We start from the raw sequence: 26,151 nt of genomic DNA on the forward strand, positions 1-26,151 counted from the left end.
TGTTGCTCATTACCTGGACCATTACCATTACCTAGCCATTATACATAGAAAGCCATTATAGAAAAACCGTGCCACTGCCGGCCTGTAACCAAGTAGCTCATCAGTATTTCTGCTAAGGTGCACACTTTTCTGGGCTGGCTGTGTACATGCTGTGCATTTGTTTGTTTCTGCAAAGGTTTCCAGCATTTTCAGGCGTACATATTAACTGAGACGAAATGAAACAAAGAAAATGAGGAAACTACAAAAAAATATAAAAACAAAGAGAGAATGATTTGATGTTCAAAGACAGGTAGTGAGAACACCAGTGAATCGCCTGCTAATGACAAAGCAGAGCACACTGCCTTGGGATTGTGCAGGGAAACAGCCAGCAATCAGAGGATGATTTCTCCAACCCTCTCCTTTCACCCTTGCTCCACTCTACCAGTAAAGAGCTAGTCTCACCCAGCATCTCTCCACATTCTCTTATAGATACAAGAACTCACTCTCTCTCCCGTGCATTCAGCTACACACATGCTGCTTTTTTCACATCTCTACCGTTTCCACACGGACGTGCACAGACACACTCTCGCTTCTTCCGTGTTAACGTAGTCCAACAGCTGAAACCTTGTACTGAGCACCAAAATCAACATCTGTTTTGTAAAGGGTTTTATTTTGTTCTAAAATAGTGCTTCTGTTTCCAAAAACAGCACAATTATGGGCATTTTTCTGTCCTGCTTGAGAAGGAGATGCCGAAAATGTGTAGGATGGAATTTCCAGTTGTCACCGCAAACATTTCTAAAGAAACATCTGTGAAAGCAAGGCAGAAAAGGGGGATTTATCTATGTGAAATGCAGAACCAGCTCAGTCATCCCACTTCTCAAACTAACTCTGCTATCAAAAGATGTGAATGATACTTGAATGGATCCACAGTGCCCCCTACAGGTCGATAGACAGATAAGCTCCATGAGCACTGTATCCATTCTTCTGGTGGTCTGTTTCAATGTTACCAGTTACACTGAACTTTTGCCTGCTTTGTGCTGCTAAAAATGAGTCAGTTCATCCACTTGAGAGGCTCGTATCCTTACCCCACATAAACACACACACACGCAGGCAGGCAGTCCTTCTCACAGTGTATGCTTAGGGATAGGATATGAGTCATTTGTAACCATCGTGTTCTACCTAGCCACTTAAAAAGCACGGCATTTGGTTTTTTATGAAAACACTTAAAGTACTTTTTTATTTTTAACAAAAAATAAAAATGGCAATTAGTTTTTTTTTTACTAGATAAGTGCCTTGCTGTATTCTGTAAGTGACCTCTACTGTTATTACTATTTTTCAAAGATCTTCAATTTTCATGGTCCTATCAGCCCCTGTCGATTAATCCTAGGCCTGGTGGGCAAAATCTGGCATGTGTGCAGCAAAAGGCATAAGGTACTGTGAGAGGTTTGTTTCATGAGAGCCAGGAACAGAGACAACAGATTAGGAAGAAAGGCGAGAAAGCAAACTGCAACATTTCTGACCTACAATGACTTTCAGTGAAGTTTCCTCTCCACTGGGGAGATGAGTGTAGGCCTGACCTGAATGACAGGTCTCCTCATGAGCACTGGCAACTGTCTCCAAAAAATCCCATCCACACTTTCACGGTCTTCGCTTTGTGCGGATATGTGCGGCTTTTATGTTTTCAAGTGTGGGTGGGTCACAAAATGTATGACTGGGAAGAAAGGGTAGGCTCATTCTCCCAAATGCTCAATACGGTCATAGACCATTAGCGGTCCAAGCAATTGCAGACATTTCTCTAAGTGGGAGATGGACACACACTGACAGCACAGATTCCCATGATTACTTTCCATTAGCAACACCTCATGAAAAATGATTTCTATTTGGCCAGGTTGGCACACAGAGATCAGGTGAACAGCGATGATGAGCAAACACTGCTGCCGAAGGGATGCACGGATCATCACTGGATGCTAGCAGGGGAGAAATCGAGCTGAAATCGGGAGAAGGGGAAGCTCGTCAGCTGGTTTGTTGCCTCAGTTCACATTTACGAAGTGACGTGAGGGAAAACCCTGTCCTTGTGCCGTACCTCACTCAGAGGTGATACGATTACCTGGACCTTTTAGTGCAGGGCCCGATGCAACCCACTCACCGGAGTCATTTCACTGTTCATCAGAGCAGCAAGTTCTCTCAGCCAGAGGCATTGATTTTCATTCTTGGTGTGATAGCACAACAATCACAAGTTTGTTCAAGAAGTTACCACCCTTCTGCCATGCTTTCCTATGTACTGTGCATGTGTGTGTGTGCACTTGCACTATTACAGAATCACATTGTGGAGAATGTCTTCCATTCTGCGGTCTAATATCTAGTCCTTAAACATAAATCATTACATTTACGTCAAGATAAGGTTGAGGTTCAATCAGGCAAGTAGTAGTTATCATTATGGGTTGTGCCTAGGAAACAGATGTAGGCCAAAAAGCCTCTGAAGTGCCTTAAAGACAGGCTGCAAATGTGTGTGTGGTTGCGAGTGTGCACAAGCATGTGCGTGCATCAACAAACAGAGAATGAGAGACCTCCAATTGCAGTCATATTGCTGTGAGCATGGCCGCATCACTCAGGGAGGTTATGGCACAGGGTGTGAATCTGCAGAGAGACAGATAGGCCTATTGAGCAAGACTCTCCAGGGGCTGAGTGTGCTGTGCAGCACATCCATGGCCTGACACCAAATCTAATGAAGAGTCTACGCTGACAAGATCCATCAGCAGCAGGAAACAAAACCAGATACCTCAGGCTTTATCAGTCACAGGAAAATGCTAAAGTAAAAGGTGAATAGTACATTTCACACCAGTGTTTGGCATGTTATGCCACAGTCAGGTATCCATACTGGTTTATAAGCTGGGACAAACTATTCGATATAAGAGGGGAAAAAATCCTCCCTTTGATAAAAGTGATGTTGAGTTCCCGCAATATATTAGTTGCAGTAAAAGAAGGAGTTCATGAAGCGGAAAAGAAGAATATGTAGACATATATTACAACCAGACCTTTAAAGGCACCCTAGCTGGGAAGAGCAACAGTGAAATGTCTGTCATTTTATCGTCTATCTACAGACTGAGAATTCAGCAAGAGAATAAAGATGCTACCTTTTTATTCTGGAAAGTCACTTTCTTTGTTGGCTAAAATATTAGCAGAGCATTCAGAGTCATTCCCAAATAAATAAGGCTGTGGTCTCCATTAAAGCTTCTGCCTCAGAGAAGGACATAATATTCTCTGGACATTACACACCATTATTGCGCATTGTTGCAGTGCTGCAGCAGCTTCTGAGGTTTTCAATAAATGGGGGAAGGACAAGCCTGAACCATGACTTTCTTTACTCTTTAAAATAAAAACGTACATATCCTCGCCTGCAGCAGCTGAATTTCCTATCATGACAATAATGTCAGATGATTCAAATTTTGCTAATGTTACTATTTGTCATTTTCATGTATTTATTTGCTGATTATCCAAATTTTACTTCAAATATAGGATAAAAAAGAAAGAAAAAAAAACACACACACACACAATATGCTCAAAAAACATTATACAAGAAAGCATTGTACCTCTAGATATTACTTTGCTCTCACCACAGAACAACATTGTATTCTATTCACTACTGACCACACCAGGACATGTAGGATTCTGTACCATAGATTATGAATGAATGACCGTGAAAGTAAACAACGCTGCCTTTGTGCCAAGCAACTCCCATAGGCGAACACTGTTTGAAGCGGTGGCATATCAAAAAGATATATAAAAGTCAATCTCTACTGGATCATGCTATTCTGCCCTCCGAGGGTCACTGCTCTCATCAAATCTGTGATGACTGCAGTACAAGTGGCCCCATACAACTGAATACCAATTGAATTTCTTGAACTCATTTCAAACCATTCAGGTTCTTTATGGCATTCATAACTAGATTTTCTATGCACATTAAATTGGCTCCTGTAAAAAAATGATCCAATACAGAAAGATGGGAAGGTTTACAGCAGGTAATGGATTAGGAGTCAACCCCATATGCATAATTACCACAGTCATCATGATAAGAATGGTCCTTTTTACTTTGCACTGCTATCTTCGCTATCTCATTCTGAACTGAGAGGGCGGTGACACTCGTGTGAACTCCATCCAGAAAGACAAGAGCGGAAAAAAAGAAGGCCGATATTTTCTTGTGTTTGCCATTTAAAACCAAAATAAATTATATACATTAAATTTAACACCCATTTTTAGTGAACCCTGTAATTTTCTATGAAGCAAGGCTTGATTAACTGTGATAGTTGTCTCTTTTCATTCATCATCCTGCTATCAATTTAACTATGGTCTACACAGTCTACTGTAGTCAGTGAATTAGCAATCAGAGAAATTGCTGGGTATTTTTTGAAAAAACAAAAGATCATGCTACAGTTATTATACAAAAAAAAAGAAAAATGCACTAAGTACAAAAATTTGGGTAGCAACTCTTTATACTAATGGAGTACACAGGATTAGAAATGTACAGGGCCAAAATCTGAGCAAATCCAGATTTTAGGATGTGTGTCTCTCAGTCATACACGAGCAAATGTGCCGCTCATGTCTGACATAACTCCCCATCCTCACAGAGGTGAAATTAAAAGCCCTTTTGTCATGTTTACCTCCAAACCTTCAGTTTGTCATAGAATAAAACAAGTGAAAGAACTTAATTCATTTTTAGTCTTAAAAGATCTTCAAACATAGCCTGAATGCTATTATTGGAAAAACCTTATTTATCACCATTAGACGTAGTGATAAGCAATTGCATTGTAGTGACATAGCGGGCTATTGTCTTCAATTATTTTGACAGGAGTCTTCAATCTTATAATTAGTCATTCAGCCTCTTTGAAAGGAGAAAAGTAATCACTGTGCTCTTAGTTTCACTGCATGCACCAACAACAACATGAACAAGAGAAAGAAGATGAAAGAGTTGTCTGAGGAGATTCGGAAGAAAGAAAATGCAAGCATATTCAAAAATAAGTCTAAAGAGCTTTGCCAGTTGTTAGTTATAAATCTTGAAAACACACATAGACAAGATGACCACAAAAAAATTGTATGGTTTCCAGTCACACCACATTTTGCTTTCTTGATAAACGCAGCCTCAATTTATTTGTAAAAATATGTATATATATACACATATATATATAAAACCAGATTAGGGTTTGCTAAAATGCATGTTGTCAAGCCACAACACTTCTGAGGAAATATGTTCTTTGGACAGCTGTGGGCAGATGAAAGAAATGTTCACACAAGAAGAAAGAGAAACATTATGAACAAAAAAATCCCAATGAAATACACGGAGGAGGCCCAGTTATGTGATGCGGTTTGTTTCCAGAGGCAGGCACAAAGTGCTTTGAATCAGGGCAGCATAAAACTAGAGGACTAACAAACCATCCTGGGATAAGAACATGAAAAACTCTAACAGAAAGTGAAGCAACACAGATGGATATGATCCAGACAGGAGGACTGCATGGTACAGTGATGTAATTGTATCCAATCATGCTTTGTGGCACTACTGAGCATGCCCAATTGATCTAAATTTTTATTTAAAAGGCAATAAAAAACAACCAATGTTCCAAAGCACAAGGTGCTTCCCGTCACAGAGACTGCCTAAATGGCTCATTAGGAACAGTGACTAAACCTTCAGCCTTGATTGAGATCTATGGGAACGATCAAATTATATCAAAACATTTGATACTTGTGATCATTTCAATATGTAGGGAGAAACAGAGCAAAGGTCTTCCTCAGTTAAACAGAGGATGCCTGACCCTAAACACTTTCATCCGTTTCACTTTATTTTAGAAAACTGTGTGATTTTTATTTTTAACTGGTATGTCTGCATCTGTACCCATTCCTATCATTTTCATTACATTTTCTGAGAGGACTGCAAGAAGCATGAGTGTGGTCTGACATCACTTTTACAGCAGGGTCATTCTATACTCTGGGCTAAGTCTGAACATCTGCTGGGACAAGATGCTGCAGCCTGACTCACCGTGTCATGCTATAGCCGCTCTGCCCTCTAACCCTGCACTTAACTAACACCACCTCCCACAGGTTCGCACACGGGTGACAGTTTAAGCGCCTCCTGTGCAACCTCCAGCTAAACAGAATTAGGGAAGAATTAAAAACTCAATGAGCCCAATAATTAAATTTTAATGGAGCACATAAAGCAACTTGACACCCTCTTAAAGCTATAGGCAGAAGCCATAACAGGTAACGGCAAGCTGGACATTTCTCATTTTATAAGCCACATACTGCTGCTGTAGAGACAAAATCTTGTTGTAAAGTCTTTTCCCTAAGAAATGGATGAAAATGGAACATAATTAAAATAAATGTGTCAGCTTTAACAAGCTGATCACTGCAATGAACCGCAAGAATTTTGCCACTGGTGATTCCAGTGAGCCAAACCTGGAGAACACAATGCTAATGCAGTTTTAAAGTAATAGTTAAGGTATGCCATAATAAATAATGAGCTGTGTACTGTTATCGCTACGTGTTGGATACACTGTGTATGTTAACGCAGGTCAACAGCAAGCCAAACTCAATTTTCATGAGCCAGGAAACTGAGCGTCTTGCTCCTTTATTACGGTCTTCTCGACAGCTTACAATCTTTTACAATTGTGGCTTGAATAGCTCGATGAAAGTGCTGAGTGAAACTAAAAAAATAAACCAGAAAATAAAATATCATTTAGCTCTTTGACATGTGAAATAAATGCACAAAAAGAAATATCTAGTGATAGAAAACATGTATCAAAGTTAGTCTTAGCTGCTAAGCAATGACAAACAGTAGTTTTAGCAATCCTCTGATATGCAAATTAGGTCGCTAGCATCATTGCTATGTTAATAGACCATGCTCTAAGCAAAATCCGCTTCTGGGATAAGGCTAATTCCTGGTACAAACACATTCACCAAAAACGATCTCTAAATCAGCTGTTATAAACATATAAACAAACCAGAACATGTAATAAACTTACAGCCATTGCTTTCGATGGTGTATATAAAGATTCAGGGCACAGGAGATGAAGTTTAAACACGGATAGGCAGGCTTTCTGTACAATGCTTTTTCCCAACTGAATGCAGCTTCCGCTTCCCACAATGCATTGCGAACACAGACTACTCCTTCAAAATAAGATACAGAAAAACTAATGCTGACTGTATAGAAAATATTTTTTAACTAAATGACTCTCTTTTTTAACATAAATTACCACAGATGAAATATGACATTTTTATCACTAAATTATTATGAATCATTTTTAATCTTTTACTTGGGACAGAACACTCCCCGCCTGGCATTACTGATGCCACTACTACTTTTTATCAGTCATTTCCTTTTCTAAGAGCACAACAACATCTGAAATGGGACGCAGGTAAGTCTTTGAGACTCCCTGGGAAGATGTCCTCACTTCGACCTTTCTGACCTTCCCATCACTGCTTGGAAAGGTCGCCGTGATGATAGCCATTGTCCATTCGTTTCTGGGTGCTTGATTGTGTTTCAACAACACAATGTCGCCTGACTGAAGGTTGCGGTGTGTTCCATGCCACTTGCGCCTTGACTGGAGGGTGTTGAGATATTCGTTTCTCCAGCGACTCCAGAAACCATTGGCGAGTGCTTGCACTTGTTTCCATTGGTTCTTGAGCAAGTCTTTTCCACAAAAGTCTCCTGGTGGAGAAGGAATGCCCTGCTTTTGGGTCAGTATCATTGCAGGACAGAGTATGAATGGTGAGGAAGGGTCAGTTGAAATAGGGACCAAGGGCCTTGCATTGATTATAGACGATACCTCAGCCATTAGGGTACAAAGCACCTCATGTGTCAGACGGGTGTGTTTGTTCTGCAAGAGCATAGAATCCAATATTCGGCGAGTTACCCCAATCATCCTTTCCCAGACGCCCCCCATGTGGGAAGCATGTGGGGGGTTGAACTCCCATGTGCAACCGTTGGCGTGAAGATGGTTGACAATGTTGGGAGGGTTCTTGTTTGGTTGTGCCATGCCAAGCTCCACGCTTGCTGCGATGAAGTTGGTGCCCCTGTCTGACCGCATTTGTTTGGCTGGGCCTCTTATTGCAAAGAATCTGCGTATTGCATTTATGCAGCTGCAAGTGTCCATAGATTCAATGACTTCGATATGTACACCTCTTGTAGTCATACATGTAAAAAGTATTGCCCACCTCTTACTTTGTGCTGCGCCACCTCGTGTGCGTCGAGTGACCACTGACCATGGGCCAAACACATCCAACCCGACGTATGAAAATGGAGGGCATGTTTCAAGTCTTTCAGGCGGGAGATCTGCCATTTTTTGAGTCTGTAGTTTCCCCCTGAGTTTCTTGCATGTTACGCAGCGGTGGATGATGGATGAGACCAGTCTTTTGCAGCCTACAATCCACAGTCCAGCTTGCCTAACTGCACTCTCTGTGAACTGCCTTCCTTGATGCACAACCTTAGCATGATAGTGCAGGACAAGCAACTTTGACACATGATGCTTGCTTGGCAGAATTTTTGGATTCTTTAACGTTGGGTCCAATGAAGCATGTTTGAGGCGACCTCCAACTTTGATGAGGCCTTCATCCAAGAAGGGGTCAAGGGCCACAATGGGGCTAGAGCTGTGGATGGTTTGACTGTTTTGGAGAGCAGCATACTCATCAGGAAAGGCGTCCTTTTGAACAGACTGGAGAATGAGGTTACTGGCAGCATCCATCTCCTCTGGAGTGCGTGGTTCTCTGCATCTATGCCAGCCCCTACATGAATGATTTGACGAGTTGCTTGATGAGTGAGAACGAGCTTGGTGAACTAAGAAGGCAATGGCACGTACCAGTGACGTCCAGCTTGAAAAGCGTTGGAAGCGTTCTGGTGTGAGTCCGCTCTTCTGAATCTGAGTAACGAAAGTACCAACTTGTCGGATTTCAGCATCCACTTCAGGTTCAACCAGCTCAAACGATTCATGTGTCTCTGGTTCATGTAGTTTGTAAAGGAAGTCTGGTCCCTTAAACCACATAGTGTCCATGAGCTGCGATGCAGGTACCGACCTGGTTGCTAGATCAGCTGGGTTTTGCTCTGATGTAACATAATGCCACTGTTCAGGGGATGTGGACTGGCGTATACGATGAACTCGATTATGTACGTAGACATAAAAGCGCTTTGAATCGTTGCAAATGTACCCAAGAACCACCCTGCTGTCACAGTAGAATTTGACAGTGTTCGGTTTATGATCAAGTTCATCCAGAATGAGCTCCGCCATCTCCACCGCTAGAACTGCTCCACAAAGCTCAAGACGAGGTATTGTGGGTTCTGGTTGGGGTGAAAGTTTTGCTTTCCCAAGCACAAATCCGACTTCACATTTTCCCTCTGCATTGACTGTTTTCAAATATGCAACTGCTGCAATAGCCCAGCTTGAGGCATCACTAAAGACACACAGTTCAGTGTAAGTGGACTTGGAAAGGGAGGCTGGTACATAGCAGCGCGGCACTCTAAGGCTGCTCAGATCTTGGAGGGACATTTTCCACGTTTCCCATGCGTCCATCTCCTCTTGGGGGAGAGAAGCATCCCAATCTTGGACTCCATTTGACATTTTGCGTAACAAGAGTCTGCCTTTGATTGTCACTGGCGATGCTAGTCCCAAGGGGTCGAAGATGCTATTAATCACTGAGAGAACCCCACGGCGGGTATAGGGTTTGTCATTGACAGCTACCTTGAAGGTAAATGAGTCAGTATTAATGTCCCAGCACATTCCTAGACTTCTCTGGGCCGGTAAAGTATCGTCACCGAGACTCAAGTCTTTGATGCCGGAGGCCAAATCCTCTGGCTTGAATGCTTGCATGACTGAGACACTATTTGAGGCGATTTTGTGGAGCTTGAGGTTAGACTCAGCTAAGGATGCACATGTGCGCTTGAGCAGATCGATGGCTGCAGACTCTGTGGGAACTGAAATCAGCCCGTCATCGACGTAGAAGTGTCTCTCGACGAAGTGACTTGTGTCTGCTCCAAACTTTGCCTTACCTTCCTGGATGGCTCTTCGAAGGCAATAGATGGCTACCGCTGGTGACGGGCTATTACCAAAAACATGTACCCGCATGCGGTACTCCTGCACCTCTTTTGACAAGTCATTGTCCTTGTGCCACAGAAACCTCAAATAATCTCTGTGGTCTGGTCTAACCAGGAACCCATAAAACATCTGCTGGATGTCAGCAGTGGTTGCAATGAGTTCTTTCCTAAACCGAATCAGGACACCAAGGAGGGTGTTATTGAGATCAGGGCCCGTTAATAACACTGAATTGAGTGACACGCCAGACTGCTCGGCACTGGAGTCAAAGACCACCCGTATCTGACCGGGCTTCTGGGGATGATATACGCCGAAAATAGGCAGGTACCAGCACTCAGTGTTATCATCAATGGGTGGAGCAATCTCTGCATGGTTGTTTTTAAACAGTTTGTCCATAAATTCTGAGAACTGCTCTTTCATTTGAGGGTTTTTGGTTAAGTTGCGTCTCAGTGAGTTAAGTCTAGACAGCGCTTGGTCTCTGTTATTTGGAAGTGGCAAGCGAGGGGACTTGAATGGTAAAGGAGCAATCCAGTTATTGTTTCCATCCTGGTGGACTTCCTTTTCCATTATCTTAAGGAAGGTCTCATCCTCAAAGGACAGGGCATGCTGGTTGTCATATTCTGTGCGCTCAAAAACTTTCTCTCCAAGCTTTTCTTCTGCTGCATTGGGTTTTGAACTGCGTTTTAAGAAGCTACTCTTGTGCTCCCCGCCATAGCATGGTTTTTCTTTGATCTTCATGCTGTTAGGACAAGGAGTGAGGAGAGATGGACGTCCGTTGGAGAGCACGTGAGTTTTATAGGCATTGACCGTTGCCCTGTGAGCATTGAGGCATACTTCCCCCACGATTACCCAGCCTAGGTCTAGGCGCTGAGCAAAGGGAGCGTTGTGGGGTCCATTGACTTGTTGTCGTGCCTTGTGGACTTGTATGATGTCTCTGCCCAGTAAAACTGCAATCTGGGCAGCTGGGTCGTGCTTAGGTATCAGAGGAGCCAGATGTTTCAAGTGGGCATGGGCAAGAGCGACTTCAGGTGTAGGTATTTCGTCTCTGTTAAATACTATCTCATCACATTCAATGAGAGGAGGAAGGTCTAGACGTAGGCCTTCACCTACAGGCTCAATTTGGAACCCCACTGCTTTCCTGCCGAGCATTTGAGTTAAACCAGCACACGTTCTCATATGGTATGTCAGAGGGCTACCCTTGATTCCAAATAGCTCAAAGAATTCAGGACGTGCCAGCGAGCAATTGCTCTGATCATCAAGAATGGCGTACATCTTAACTGACCGTTCTGGTTGACCTTTAGGGAAAACTCGAACTAGACATACCTTGGAGCAAGAACGCGGAGGACAGCCTTCACCACAGATCTCAGTGCATCGTGACGTTACCTTGGGTAGAGTGTTGTCTTGAGGCTGAGGCTCTGGTTCAGGTGCATTTTCTGGCTGGGGTTTTTGACCCGTGTCAGGGTGCATGGCAGAGCAATGTTTTTCACTTTGGCACTCCTCACACTTGACCTTCAGGTCGCAGACCTTTATTGTGTGCATGGGAGAACAACAGCGAAAACATCGTTTGTGTTCTTTGAGTATGTTTCGTCTTTCTTGTAGTGGTTTGATCCGGAAAGCTCTACATTTGGCTAGAGGATGCGTTTTCTTGTGGACTGGACAATAACGTGTTAGATCATCCTCTCTGATACTAGCAGAAGCACTTGTATCAACCTCTGTTCTGTTTACAGTTAGAGGTGATTTGTAGCTAGTTTGTTTGAATGGTGGTCTCTCACCTTTGTTGAGGGGTTGACTGCTGCATGACGCAAAACTTGGATCGTTTCTCGCTTTTGCCTCCTCCTGGACAAACTTTACAAAGTATGAGAATGGAGGGAACGTCACATTATATTTTTGTTTGTATTTTGAACCAGTGTGGAGCCATTTATCTTGTAAGCTTGGAGGCAGCTTCTCCACTATGGGCTTAACCCCACGTGGTGTGTCAAGGTAAGCGAGGCCTGGGAGGTAGGCTTCGTCTTTAGCAACCTGCAGCTCTAGGAGCAAATCTCCCAGTTCCCTAAGTTTAACATTGTCTCTGTTTGTAAGGCGAGGAAAACTGTCCAGTTTTTTAAACAGGGCATTCTCTACTACTTCAGGTGTAGCATAACACTCCTCCAGCCTATCCCATGACAACTGGAAGGCAGCTTTGGGGTTACTGGTATAAACAGCCCGGATTCTTTTAACATGCTCTGAGGACTCTTTACCGAGCCACTTGACTAGGAGATCTAACTGCTGGCTGTATGTAAGATCAATGCCTCCAGTTGCATTTAAGAATGAAGACTGCCATGCTCTAAAATTTTCAGGGGTGTCATCAAACTTAAAGAGCCCTGTTGTGATTAACTCTCTGCGTGCAAGGAACCTAGCAAAGTCGGCCATAGGTGCATCACTATTGTGAGGAGCATGGTGACTGTTCGGCTCGACATACTCTCTTGGTGGGCCAAAAGTTTCCTCCTCTATGTACATTTTTGAGAGTACAGATGGAGAGGAGGTTGGTTTCCTAGGAGTGAATGATGGTGCCTTTGCTGTCAGTTCGACTTGAGGTGTTGCTTCTTCAGCCGGATGTGACTTTAGCTGGCTTTGATGTTGCACGTACTCCATAGTTCTCTGTCTGGTAACTTGTGGTGGGACTGAACTTTTTAAACTTTCTCCTTGCTCTTGTTCAACAGCTGCGGCAGCTTCTAGAACCTCTGCTTTCGCAGTAGCGGCTGCAGCTTTTTTCTCTAACTCTAACATCTGTAAATCCATTTCCAGATTTGCTTGCTGCTTTTTAATTTCCAATTGTCTCCTACTGTACAAGGCTTTGGCGTTTGTAGCTTCAGCAGAAGCTCTTGCAAAGATGGCTGCTTCCAATACACTGGACCTTGAGGACAACTTGGAAGATGAGCGCTTGGAGCCAGAGTGTTTGGATCGGGAGCTAGCCTCTGATGATGCTTTGTCTCCTGAGTTAGCCATTTCTTCTGCCTTCTCCCCGTGGGCATCCATCGCTGTGGCAAAAACTTTATCTTCCACCAACTGCTGACTTGGCTTTTCACTGTACTGTTATCGCTACGTGTTGGATACACTGTGTATGTTAACGCAGGTCAACAGCAAGCCAAACTCAATTTTCATGAGCCAGGAAACTGAGCGTCTTGCTCCTTTATTACGGTCTTCTCGACAGCTTACAATCTTTTACAATTGTGGCTTGAATAGCTCGATGAAAGTGCTGAGTGAAACTAAAAAAATAAACCAGAAAATAAAATATCATTTAGCTCTTTGACATGTGAAATAAATGCACAAAAAGAAATATCTAGTGATAGAAAACATGTATCAAAGTTAGTCTTAGCTGCTAAGCAATGACAAACAGTAGTTTTAGCAATCCTCTGATATGCAAATTAGGTCGCTAGCATCATTGCTATGTTAATAGACCATGCTCTAAGCAAAATCCGCTTCTGGGATAAGGCTAATTCCTGGTACAAACACATTCACCAAAAACGATCTCTAAATCAGCTGTTATAAACATATAAACAAACCAGAACATGTAATAAACTTACAGCCATTGCTTTCGATGGTGTATATAAAGATTCAGGGCACAGGAGATGAAGTTTAAACACGGATAGGCAGGCTTTCTGTACAATGCTTTTTCCCAACTGAATGCAGCTTCCGCTTCCCACAATGCATTGCGAACACAGACTACTCCTTCAAAATAAGATACAGAAAAACTAATGCTGACTGTATAGAAAATATTTTTTAACTAAATGACTCTCTTTTTTAACATAAATTACCACAGATGAAATATGACATTTTTATCACTAAATTATTATGAATCATTTTTAATCTTTTACTTGGGACAGAACAAGCTGTGTCTTCCATATCACATCACAGCCCTGCACAACAGGATATTAAACTGCCAAATAAATGGACCAAAGGGCATAATTAGTAGCCTAAATAAATATGGGGTCACAAAGATGTATTCCTTCACACCAACCTCCACATATACCTACAATTTGCACTCGTAATATCTCAATTTGTAAATCACTTTGGACCGTGGTGAGAAAAAGTCATTCGGACTGTTTATTAAGCTTGTGAGTAATACTTTCAAAAACTCCCACAATTCACACACAGCAGTCTGCTGGTGCCAAGCCTAAGTGAAAAACAGCATGAGAAAATGGAAGTACTGCAGGCCAGAGATTGGAACCATTGAATAGATGAAAGGCAAGAAGTTGAACAAGCTATCCAAAAGATCTTATCAGTGCATGTTGCTCAACATCCACAATGCCTGCTCAGAACTGTGTTAGTCACAAAAAATTTGGGCAAGATCCACAGGACCAAGAGCATGTGCAGCCTATTCAACTAAATCGTTTGCCAGCAATATTTGTATAGCACAATGTCATCCTGTAAAATGTTTTGTTACCAGTGACAAAAACACTGGGACTGGAACTTTCCATTCACATTAAAATTCCCATTCATAACAAACTACTGTGCAAAGCTGCCCCCGACTGTAAACAAAACTGGACAGTAAAGTCCATCACTGTGTTCTTATCAGTGCTACCACCTGTACAAAGACGAGTGGCTTGACAGTATGAATAGAGGTACAGAGGGCCAAATGCTGAGACCTAAAAATTATAAAAGGCTTCAGCAATTCATTTGACCTTTCGAGCCCTCTGACAGCCTGCTAACCAGAATCAATTGCCTCCTAGCCAGCATGTTGCTCAATCACAGCCTGGATGTCTGGCTGCATTAGCTGATGAAGTAAACAACCTTCCTCTGCTGCAATAGCATTAAACAGTGTAAAACAAAAACCTGCAACGTTGCATCCTGAACCTTATTTTCTCTTCTCGTGTGCCCTAAGTATCCAGCCACAAAGCACTGCTCATTTTATCCATAACCTAAATACTTCATTTTGAGGGCACAGACTTACATGTAACAATTTTAAACAGTAAAATTATGAAAAATTGCAAAGAGAAGTTTCCTGACTTTCATAGGAGTATGTGATATAAAGTATGTTTATAGCATTATACTCAAAAAAATATGTATGCCCAAAATTCAGATTTTAAATCATTTGATTACATGTCAAATTTACATGTTTTTTTGCTTTACATGTTAAATTTAGTGGCATCTGTTCAAATGAAACATACATTCACTTTATAGTAGGCACATTTTCCTTAATGATTAATTATTTAAACAAACGCACCATTATTTTTAAATATTTTGGCTGCATTTTATGCAACGTTATTGTGTCATGTTCATGAGGGCAAGGATCATTTTTGAGTGCAATAATTGATTATCTGTATCAAAGTATGTATACTGAACAGAGATACTAGTTGTACAGATAAGTACCTCAATAAGCTTTCATTAATGTAAAAGAATAATCATTGTTTTTATCTTTTAGTAAAAGTTCAAAGTAACAATCTTTTAACACAGCTCAATGTTGTGGCCATTTTCCTCACCATAGTATCAAACATAGTGTTGAATATCAATATTTTTTCATATATTGTATCAAAATTAGTTGATTCTGTCACAACACCAAAGTAAATAACATGCAACAATAAAACTAGCGTGAGAATCTATTTGACCTCTATAATAATGCATGTGATACATTGTAGGTCAACATGCTGATGAACAGACACAACAGCCATGAGATTAAGGTTCATGTCAGTTGTACTCTTTTTACATAATGCTGACGCCATGCCAACCTCATCAGCATGGCTTTTTACATAATACATTAAGTTCATTAGCCTCATCCGATGGAGCAGTCTGTTTTTCACATCTATTAATCTTGCATAAATTATAGGGCACTAATTTCACACAAGGTGAACACTGCCTAGTAGACTCTAATGAGAATATGAACGTATTTACAAACACTTTGTGAGAAAAGAAAAGTTGTGAAACAACAGAAATCCAATATATACTATGTATTCTGCTCCTGCACAGTTATGGAGGTACCACAACTTTAAGCTGAAAAATTGTCCTCGGGATCAGCTGTAGCAACAGGTAAAGCAATTCTTCCACACTTATAACTCCGTGTGTAGGTTGTGAACAGAATGCAGAATATTATATAACAGCGATGCAATAATGAAAAAAAAACACTTCTGCTAACCTTTCTTCATCCTGTTTTTTCACTCACTATGAAAGATGTTTATGTTGTTTCCCCCAACAGCAGCACTGAATAATCACTGACAGATCTATGTCGCATCACTGACAAACCAGATAAACCTCACCAAAAGCAGCTGGTCGTGAACCCTTGTCTGTCACGTTCACGAGAAAGGCCATGAGCTGCAATTATAGTCTAAACAGCACTGTATTTTAACTTTTGGACAGTCAGATCAGCAAGAGCAGATGTATACTTTAACATTTGTCTCAGTCATGCTGACCACTGTGTAATGCCAAAACAACCAGTATTTCCCAAGTCTTAACAGCAGAGGGCAGCCAAGGACAACTTAACAGCCTTCAAGCATCAAACACCATCCACCTGTTCTAAAAGGTCAGAGAACAGAGTGCCTACCAGCATTGACTATGGCATCCACTTCCAAGACGGTAATATCTCCTTTGTAAAGAGATACTTTATCACTCAGACCTCCTCCGCCCGTCACCTCCTTCCCATCTTCTTGGTCATCACCTGAAATAAGAAAACAAAGACTGTAAGGATCACTTTGTCAATGATTCCAGTGTCCTATACATCAATACTCACATTTTTATTCTATTTGTAGAAGCTGTCTAAAAATACTTGTGTGATGCAGTGTGTAGTATTGATTTTTGTTGTGAACCAGTTAAGTACAGTGGACAAGCAAGACGAGTTACTTATAACCATTTCACAGTGTCTATTAATAATAAAAATCAACAGCTTTCCTTGATGCAGATTTTTTTGTTATAATCAATTTAAAAGCCTGTGTTGGTTTTTATTAGCAATGAGTTTTGCTTCTTGCTTCACATACAGCATACACAGTCACATACTGAATGACAGGTCGATTTATAATATTAACATATTAAGCCTTCCATTAACTCTTATCTTCAACTTTAAAATGACATTTTTTTACATAACAAATGGCTTATTTTTTTAAATGTGCCATTTAAAGGTAGCTTCGTACATTAAGAAAATATAATCCAGCTTTCTGAATCTAAATGAGTTCTGCTTATTATTTCTGACACTATTACAGGGTAATCCATCACGCTGTTTCACAATTAAAAAATTATTTCTCATAATCTTTCACTTGCATCTCTATTTTACATCATATTTTGATATGCTTTGTGAATTGTAATGTTAATTAAATACACTAATTCCAACTTTAAATCAATACAATTCCTGTCCAAGTAACTGAATATGGGAAAATATACTTCACTGGACAATTTTTTAGGTATACCTGTTTAACTGTTTGTTAATGTAACTATCTAATTAGCCACTCAGAAACTAGATAAGATTCTGCATGTAGAGATGGTTGAGACAACCTGCTAAAGTTAAAACTGAGCATCAGGATGGGAAAGACTCTGAACAGAATCTTACAAAGAACTGTCAGGAAAAGAGAAAATGAGTCCAGAAGGTAACAGCAACTTAAATGACCAATTGTAGTAATTAAGGTATGCAGAAGAGTATCTTTGACAACACAACACTTTAAATTTTTAAGCAGCAGCAGAAGACCACACCGGTTGCCACTTCTGTCAGCTAAGAACAGGGAATTAAGCCAAAACTTCTGTTTTTATAGAGCTGGCTAAACATGTGATGATCACCCACTAAATTGCATTTGATTAGCAGTCGCTGGCTGATCCTTACTCTCTCAATTGCTATGGAAGCAATAAAGGTGTGCTACAATGCATTTCCATTTTGGCATCATTCTTACTCACAGCAGTAACCCCACCACTTCACTTTACCTTTTTGGCCAGATTAAGAAACCATTCACACCCTTTTAGCAATAATTTTTTAAAGGAAAGGGGTCTGTGACATCACTATTTTGCCACAAGTTCTTGCACAACGTTGTCTTTCTGCCTCTGCTCTGTTCAGCAAGTGACAGAGCACCAAAGTTTCAGCTATCAATGAAGAGCAGTAGTCCACAGTTTGAGATACAAGACTAAGTAACATACTGTTGTTTACAAATGTCTCTTTCAATTGATTAATGTTCATGTAGCACAGCCATTTTCAGGGTTAATTTTGTTACAGCTATATAATCCAACACCAGTTTCTCATTTAGGTTTTGAAATGGTCAACAAATAAAAAAGATAGATAATACATATATTTTAGATAAGTGAAATTATGAAAATACAGCTGTTCAGCTTAAATTTTTAGCTTAAATTAATTGTACTTGTGCTGACCAAGCTTTTCTGACAAACAGCACTCCTGGTTTCTGATTGACCTGTAAAAATTACCACAATGTGTACGACCACACACTTACAAACACTTCAGCATCCCAAATGGCACACTCCCTCACTTACATCTGTTTTTCTCTCTCCAGGTTAGTATCTTGTCCAGAGAAATGAAATCTTGACGACGATACTCCTTGCGCCTGTCATCCAAACTTAGATGGAGCAGTCTCTCTGTGAAGACAAGTTGCATACATGTGAGAGAAAATAAAAACAGTTTTACTAAAAAAAATAACTGATAAAAACAGTCCAAAAATGTAGTCCTTGCACAAATAGGTGCAATATTGATTTATGTTAAAAATCACAAACATCCTTCCTTCACTTTAACTTAATATAGGTTTTTTTTCTTCTCTTAACCAAAGTCATAGATAAGTGCTCTTGCTTTACTGAAGGCCCCCACCCATATCAGTAATAGTTTCAGGCCTTGATGCGAATGTGGAACTTCTCCTCCACAAGTTAGTGGGACCTGTCATGAGACAGACCCTTCATCAGTAGCATTGTGATGGAGGGTGTTTAGCCATCGCTTATCGCTTTAAACTGGCAGTTGTGGACACCACACGCCTGTCAGATAAGCATTATTTTAGTGCAGGCTTCGTGCATGAGTCCAAGCTTTTAGTCCTCCCTCTTCAAAGCTCTGTGTTGCTTTTTCTCTGCACAAACTATATGACTTACAGGTCATTGAAAATACAGTCAAGGTATATAAATATTTGAAAAGTTAAACAATTTTTGTAATTTTGCCTCTGTACTCAACCACAGTGAACTTTCAATTGAACTGAACTTAATATATTGCCCCAGAACCCGATGGTCTTCTGGAGAAAACCCCAAAAATCAGACAGTCCTCTGTGAGCAAGCACTTCATAGTGATAGTGGTAAGGAAGAAACCTCTGGCAGAAGCAGGCTCAAAGAGGGACAGCCTTCTGCTGTGACCCATTAGGGGTGAGGGGAGGAGTACAAGGAGAAAAGAAAGTGAAAGTGAAAGGAACTAAAAAAAGAAAAAATGCTCAGTGCAAGAGGGAGAAATATGGTGTCTCTTTATCGCCCCTGTTAGTACTCTACACTGTTAGAAAAAACATCTTAAAAAAACAGTAATATTCCGGCAGCTGGGGCACCAAAATAATACCAGAAAATAACAGAAAATAACTTTCTCATGAAAATACGGTTATTTTCAGTAATGACAATACAGTTTGTTGCCCTAATTTTACATGGGATTTTGCCTTTTTCAAGTGCTTTTAAACATTAAATTAGGAACATTTTAATGTGATTAAACAATGAAATTACCTATAAACAAGGTCAATGAATGTGGCAATATGAATGATAATACTTAAATGTACAGAAATATACAGTTAACAGTTGGTTTAAATAATAATGGATTGCATGCCCTGGGACAGACTGACAGAGGCGAGGCTGCCATATCGCACCATCGGCCCCTCTGGCCATCACCAGTAGGCGGTAGGTGAAGTGTCTTGACCAAGGACACAACGACCGAGAGTGTCCGAGCCGGGGCTCGAACCGGCAACCTTCGGATTACAAGGCAAACTGCCAACTCTTGAGCCACGATCGCCCTAAACAGCAATAATAATAATAATTATTTGATGTAAAAAAAGTTTCTAGGAATCATTTTATATATTTTTCCATAGCATTACATTTGAATTTAACAGTTCAATCTTTCAAATAACGGACAAATATTTGTGAAGTCATGATACATTTGTGAATGTATTTTAACAATCTAAATATGCATATGTACAGACAAATACATTTAAAAAACAAGAAAATTATGTTTTATTACATTACAGTGATTTTACGTTAATTTACATTTGAAATGTGAAATCACAGTCTATTTATGTAAATTTAATGATATTCTAGAAGAACAGAACAAAACTGTAAAATGCACAGTAAAATACTTTTATATTAGGATTTTTTTTTACAGTGTAATGCAGTGTTCTGGAGCAACTTTTCAGAGTGTTTTTAGAGTGACCTGATAATAATCAAGTACAACAGATCAGTCTCATAGTAATAAATCTCATGTGGCTATATTGATAAATAAAGCTGGAGATCATCTACATAGCAAAATGATTTACATAAACAATATGGAATCTGTCAGATAGATACAACTCAAACAACTGCAACTCATTTTCTTTAATACCAACAGTGGCTGCAAGTTCAAACAAACCATTCCTCTGCAGGGGATCACCAACCTGTTTTACAACTACTCATTCAAGAATTTTTCAAAATAAAATGAAAGGTATAAATCCTGCCTGAGCCAAGTAATAACTCATGTGGTTTAATTACAACCACCTTAAAAGCCTGTGATATGTAGCCTGTTAATAAAGATAAACTGATCGTATTAAATAAAATAATGGTAAAACTTCTTTGAACAGTGTTGTTGGAATGGGGTACATTAGACCCATCAATAGTCTTGTAGGAACTGAGTCTAATCGACTCTATTCCTGCAAGACTGTTGATGGTTTGGAGCTAGTAAACACATGAAGTTAAACTTTAAAGATCGATATGAGAGAAAGAGCCTAAATATATATCAGCATTTATTAAAATTGCTTTTCTTCATGATAGCTCTGTGGGTCAACTCGGAATATTTTTTTCCTGTAATGGTTATCATTTTCTTCATAAAGAAAACGCATTAATGAAATCAATAGAAACTCTGAAAACGAGCAAGAAACAAAAAGGAAAACAGTTAATGGCTGCTTGATTAAACTAAGCTAGCGTGAAAGATTGCTCCTCCTCCTCAGCCTGTGCCTCTGTCAGTTAGTATGACTTAAGGGTCAAGTCAAGTTGGTTTTATTGTCACTTCAACCATATACAGTTAGTACACAGTGAAACGAAACAACGTTCCTCCAGTCTACATTTAATTAATTTACTCCTTCATGTGGTCGAGAGAGTTATATTAATGACTTCTTTGTGAATTTTTATATTTACATTATTTTTGCTGATTTTTGGTTTGTTTTTTGTTGGTCTCACAGGAAATTTATACAATTTAGATTTCTAGAATTGAGACCTGTATGGGCAGAAATCTGTGCCATCAGAAACTGAATATAAATAAGTTAAATTTGAATTTGAATTGCTCAGATTGAATCTGAATTGTAACTTGAATAAATGCTTTTGAAAAATGAATTTGAATTAGTCTAATTTGAAATTGAATGTATGGTTTGAAAATGATCATCACTAAATTGAAATTGAATTTTATATTTTGAAAATGAATTGATTTGCTTTGAAACTGCATTTTATCCTTTAAAAGTTCAGCTCTCGGATAATTTCAGTTTCACTTCTCACCATTCAGTTTCGGTTCTACAATTCAATTTCAGTTCCAAAATTCAGTTTTTTGGAACTTACATCCGGGTTCCGGGTCAAGCGCAGATTAATAGAACTACGTTTTACTAGCGGACCGAAAGTGTTACTGACGGGATTCTACAGCATCTTGAGCTGAATTAAGACTTCAGAAGTCATTTGTCATGTCGAATGACCAGCGGATAAACTCTCAGGTTGGTAATAAATGTATTACATGTATAAGAACAAGTGTCATGTTAACAAATGATAGCCGTAAGGTAACTTTTATGCTTATCGTAGCTGTTAGCTATAAAACGCTAATTTTAGCGTAGTTTGCCCTGAATTCAGCTTTGACAAACAAATATGATCGACTGTTTCTAGTAGAATTCCAAAGTTGTCATCTTGTACCCTCTCAGAGCCCTGTATGCTTGCAGAGACCCCTACAGTAGGAAAACATGCAAAACTGTGTCCAAACCTTTGTATTTTAGCTTTATTTATGTCTTACACAGCATCTCAACTCTTTAGCTAACTTAATAACTTTAGCTAAAGTGACTAGTTAGTCTAATTTATTAGTGCAGCATTACTGGATCACCTCTGTTTGAAGTGATATAATATGATATACAACTATCACTGTGTTTAACTACCATAATAATTCTTAGGGCACTGAGTGCATGCTTAATTAGATTTTTTTTTTTTTAAAACATACTGCTCCATTGCTATGTTTGACAGGCTGAAGTTGTCGGGTCACCTCCTAAATCGACCATCTTTTACAGGTGTTTTTGTGCCAGAAATGGAGTGTCCACTGAAGACTGAAGATACTGAATCTCTACACCTTGCCATTGATTCCTCTTGTGCCTTCATCTAGACAAGAGACATTAACTTAATCTGCATCTACATCACCTTCCCTGACAGTCGTAGCTTGGCTCATCTGAGGGTGAAATTATAAGAATGTGTTATTTTGCAAAGTGCTCTCTAGGGTTCCTAAATAAAATATGGCATTGAGGTCATTTCTTTTGAATTAATCCCTTCTTCTGAAATATAAGAACCTCTCCTGGTTTTAATGGCACTTTGGATTTTCTTACTTTCTGTTCCACTCCCAACCCCAAATAGATACTGACAAGCTGACACAGTAACATGGAAGAGGGAAAGAAGTTGGAAAGGACTACTACAAATAAACCTAATGCCTAACAATGAAAAATGTAAAATAAGAACAATAATAATAATAAAGATAAAAGATGAAGTAACAAGTTTTTAGTTTTTTGTTTATTCCAAATGATCATCCAGATGTCTGTGACGTGATGACAAACACCACAATGGAAGGCCTTAGTCATCACATGCTTAAACTCATCATATATTTTTGCATATGCTGAACAGGCAGTCAGACATGCTGTAACTGTGGGGTAGAAAACAGCATGAACACCATACGGCAGGGGTCTCAAACTCCAGTCCTCGAGGGCATGGAAAAGTTGCATGACACCGGCCCTTGAGGACTGGAGTTTGAGGCCCCTTTCATATGGAATATGACAGGTGTGGTTGAACTGCATGAAGACTCTGAAGTTTCTCTTCTCTTCTGGCAGGACAGGAATGTGGCCTTGTCCTGTGAGCCACCGTAAGGATGTACTTAGAGTAGAACAGGACTGTCACCGGCCTCAGGCTCTTCACCTTTTCAAAGACAAAGCAGTCATTTAGATAAAATATTAGATATTGTTTACCTGTAAATTAGGGCTGCCACAAACGATTATTTTGATAGTCGACTAGTCACCGATTATTTTTGCGATTAGTCGACTAATCAGATCATGCATCCATTGGACGTAAAACGTACAGCTTATTGCACCAGCACGCATCTGCTCTTATATAACGATCATTAGCTTACAGCTTTAAGTGTTTAAGGTATGTGCTAACTAAAAATAAAGACAAGATGATAGTTTATTACATTTTACTGAAATTTGCAGATTGTTTCAGTGAAGCTTAATAAACTCAGCCGTCTGCTCATTGCTATCTAAAAGTGTATGAATGTGAGAGTGAATGAATAGTGGTATTGTAAAGCGCTTTGAGGGGTCCCGAAAAGCGCTATATAAAATGCAATCCATTATTATTATTATTATTATAAAATATAACAGGACACCGGAGTATATTCTCGAGCATCTCACACTTCTAACAATCAGTTGTCTGCTTGACGTTTATTCAGCTGTGTAAAAACTATAACTTTAATCTCAGCCAAAGATTTACTCAGGAACAAACAAAATACTGAAAAAAAGCCAAACAATAACATTTTTAAATTATCTAAGTGACTTATATATCATGTTTAACCTGAGTAGCGAAAGACGGCGGTGGGTTTGAAAATGGTTTGCCCGGAATCCGGTGTTCTGACTGGCTCAAGTGAGCGTTAAACCCCGTCTAGCTATCGTTCTACTGGGTAACAGATGTCTCCGAAAATGTCGGAGCGCTTTTGAAAATATGTGGTGTCTTGATAAACTGAGCAGATATTTGAGGTTTACACAGTTACATTCTCGCCTGAAAATATGTTAAACGTTTATTTTGTGACCCAGAAAGAATAATAAGAGAAATATGAAAACTAACTAGCTGCCGCCTTTGTTGGAAACTAAACTGGGCCGCGCTATGAATTCTGGGACACAGCTTCTTCTTCTTCGGGGTTTAACGGCAGCTGGCATCCTTGTACATGCAGTGCTGCCATCTTCTGTTTAAGTCCGTTATTACACTCTTAAATCCTACTACTCCGTCTTTTGGAATCTTACAAAGCTTCAAACGACGCGTCGACTATTAAATTATTCGTCGACGATTTTGATAGTCGACGTAATCGTGACTAGTCGACTAATCGTGGCAGCCCTACTGTAAATGCACAAAGAGAATTTAGAAATGTAATTATTGTCAAGTGTGAACAAGCACTGATAGCGTAATCTACAGCTGTGCCCAAACGTTTAGAGAATGAGAAGTGTTGTTTGTTTATTTACAAAGTTTGCTGTTTCAGTGATAGTTGTATATCATATTATATCACTTTAAACATGTGATCCAGTAATGCTGTACTAATGAATTAGACTAACTATTCACTTTAGCTAAAGTTATTAAGTCAGCTAAAGAGTTGAGATGCTGTGTAAGATATAAATAAAGCTAAAATACAAAGGTTTGGACACCGTTTTGCATGTTTCCCTACTGTAGGGGTCTCTGCAAGCATACAGGGCTCTGAGAGGGTACAAGATGACAACTTTGGAATTCTACTAGAAACAGTCGATCATATTTGTTTGTCAAAGCTGAATTCAGGGCAAACTACGCTAAAATTAGCGTTTTTAGCTGACAGCTACAATAAGCATAAAAGTTACCTTACGGCTATCATTTGTTAACATGACGCTTGTTCTTATACATGTAATACATTTATTACCAACCTGAGAGTTTATCCGCTGGTCATTCGACATGACAAATGACTTCTGAAGTCTTAATTCAGCTCAAGATGCTGTAGAATCCCGTCAGTAACACTTTCGGTCCGCTAGTAAAACGTAGTTCTATTAATCTGCGCTTGAACCGGAAACCGGATGTAAGTTCCAAAAAACTGAATTTTGGAACTGAAATTGAATTGTAGAACTGAAACTGAATGGTGAGAAGTGAAACTGAAATTATTCGAGAGCTGAATTTTTAAAGGATAAAATGCAGTTTCAAAGCAAATCAATTCATTTTCAAAATATAAAATTCAATTTCAATTTAGTGATGATCATTTTCAAACCATAAATTCAATTTCAAATTAGACTAATTCAAATTCATTTTTCAAAAGCATTTATTCAAGTTACAATTCAGATTCAATCTGAGCAATTCAAATTCAAATTTAACTTATTCATATTCAGTTTCTGATGGCACAGATTTCTGCCCATCCAAAGTGAGATGAAGTCATCTCTTCTAATAAGACCAGAAGTTTTCCAGTTATTTATAAAGTTTAAATTAAATTACGTATACGTTTTAAATCAGGCAAGCAAAATGTGATCAAAGTTCAGATTTCAGCTTTAATATGAAGGGTTTAACAAAATTTTTTGCACTAATTCTTTAGGAAATACAGCATTTTTTTTACACAATCCCCCATTTTTAGAGACTCAAAATTAATTGGACCAACTAACATCATTTTTTTTAGGAAGGATTGTTTTTAATACCTGAATGAAAATCCTTTGCAGCCACTGAGTTAAATACAGAACCCATGGACATCAATAAATACTAACTATATCTACAATGTCCTGCCCTTTGTCTATCAAGAAACTATTTCAAAGAACTTACTTCTTAAAATCTCACTACATTTAAACTCATACTAGGCGCTATCTAATCAATGTACAAGAAATCTCAGTGCTTTGTGCTTTGTTTTGCTTATGTGTTTGTTTTTAAAACAACCTACATTATAATTGTCTAATATCAAATAACTTCTGCTGCTTCTGCTCTGACTGCAAAAGAGCCTTTGCTTGCTACT

The 26,151-nt window shown here is 39.5% G+C and overlaps 2 protein-coding genes across 3 annotated transcripts in view; both read right to left on the reverse strand.

Moving 5' to 3' along the window:
* The window catches only part of macrod2 (mono-ADP ribosylhydrolase 2), a 414,494-nt gene that overhangs the window by 384,760 nt on the left and 3,583 nt on the right, over positions 1 to 26,151 (reverse strand). Inside the window, exons 2-3 of the mRNA XM_063492022.1 lie at positions 18,483 to 18,584; positions 16,564 to 16,677 (exon numbers count right to left, since the gene is read on the reverse strand). Coding sequence (XP_063348092.1) covers positions 16,564 to 16,677; positions 18,483 to 18,584 — 216 coding nt within the window. The remainder of the gene's footprint in view (positions 1 to 16,563; positions 16,678 to 18,482; positions 18,585 to 26,151) is intronic.
* On the reverse strand, positions 6,430 to 13,869 carry LOC134640370 (uncharacterized). 2 transcript variants are annotated; one of them, XR_010095464.1, is made up of 2 exons: positions 6,990 to 13,869; positions 6,430 to 6,671 (listed from the first exon to the last, which is right to left on the reverse strand). XR_010095464.1 is itself a non-coding variant. In XM_063492114.1 (2 exons), exon 2 carries the CDS (start codon positions 13,062 to 13,064, stop codon positions 7,323 to 7,325), a length of 5,742 nt encoding a protein of 1,913 aa, XP_063348184.1. In that variant the 5' UTR covers positions 13,065 to 13,294; positions 13,613 to 13,869; the 3' UTR covers positions 6,430 to 7,322. The 2 variants fall into 2 exon arrangements, 1 of the variants encoding a protein (XP_063348184.1); XM_063492114.1 differs by having other exon boundaries at positions 6,430 to 13,294; positions 13,613 to 13,869.

Source organism: Pelmatolapia mariae, linkage group LG13 (assembly GCF_036321145.2).
Source record: "Pelmatolapia mariae isolate MD_Pm_ZW linkage group LG13, Pm_UMD_F_2, whole genome shotgun sequence".
Lineage (NCBI taxonomy): Eukaryota > Metazoa > Chordata > Actinopteri > Cichliformes > Cichlidae > Pelmatolapia > Pelmatolapia mariae.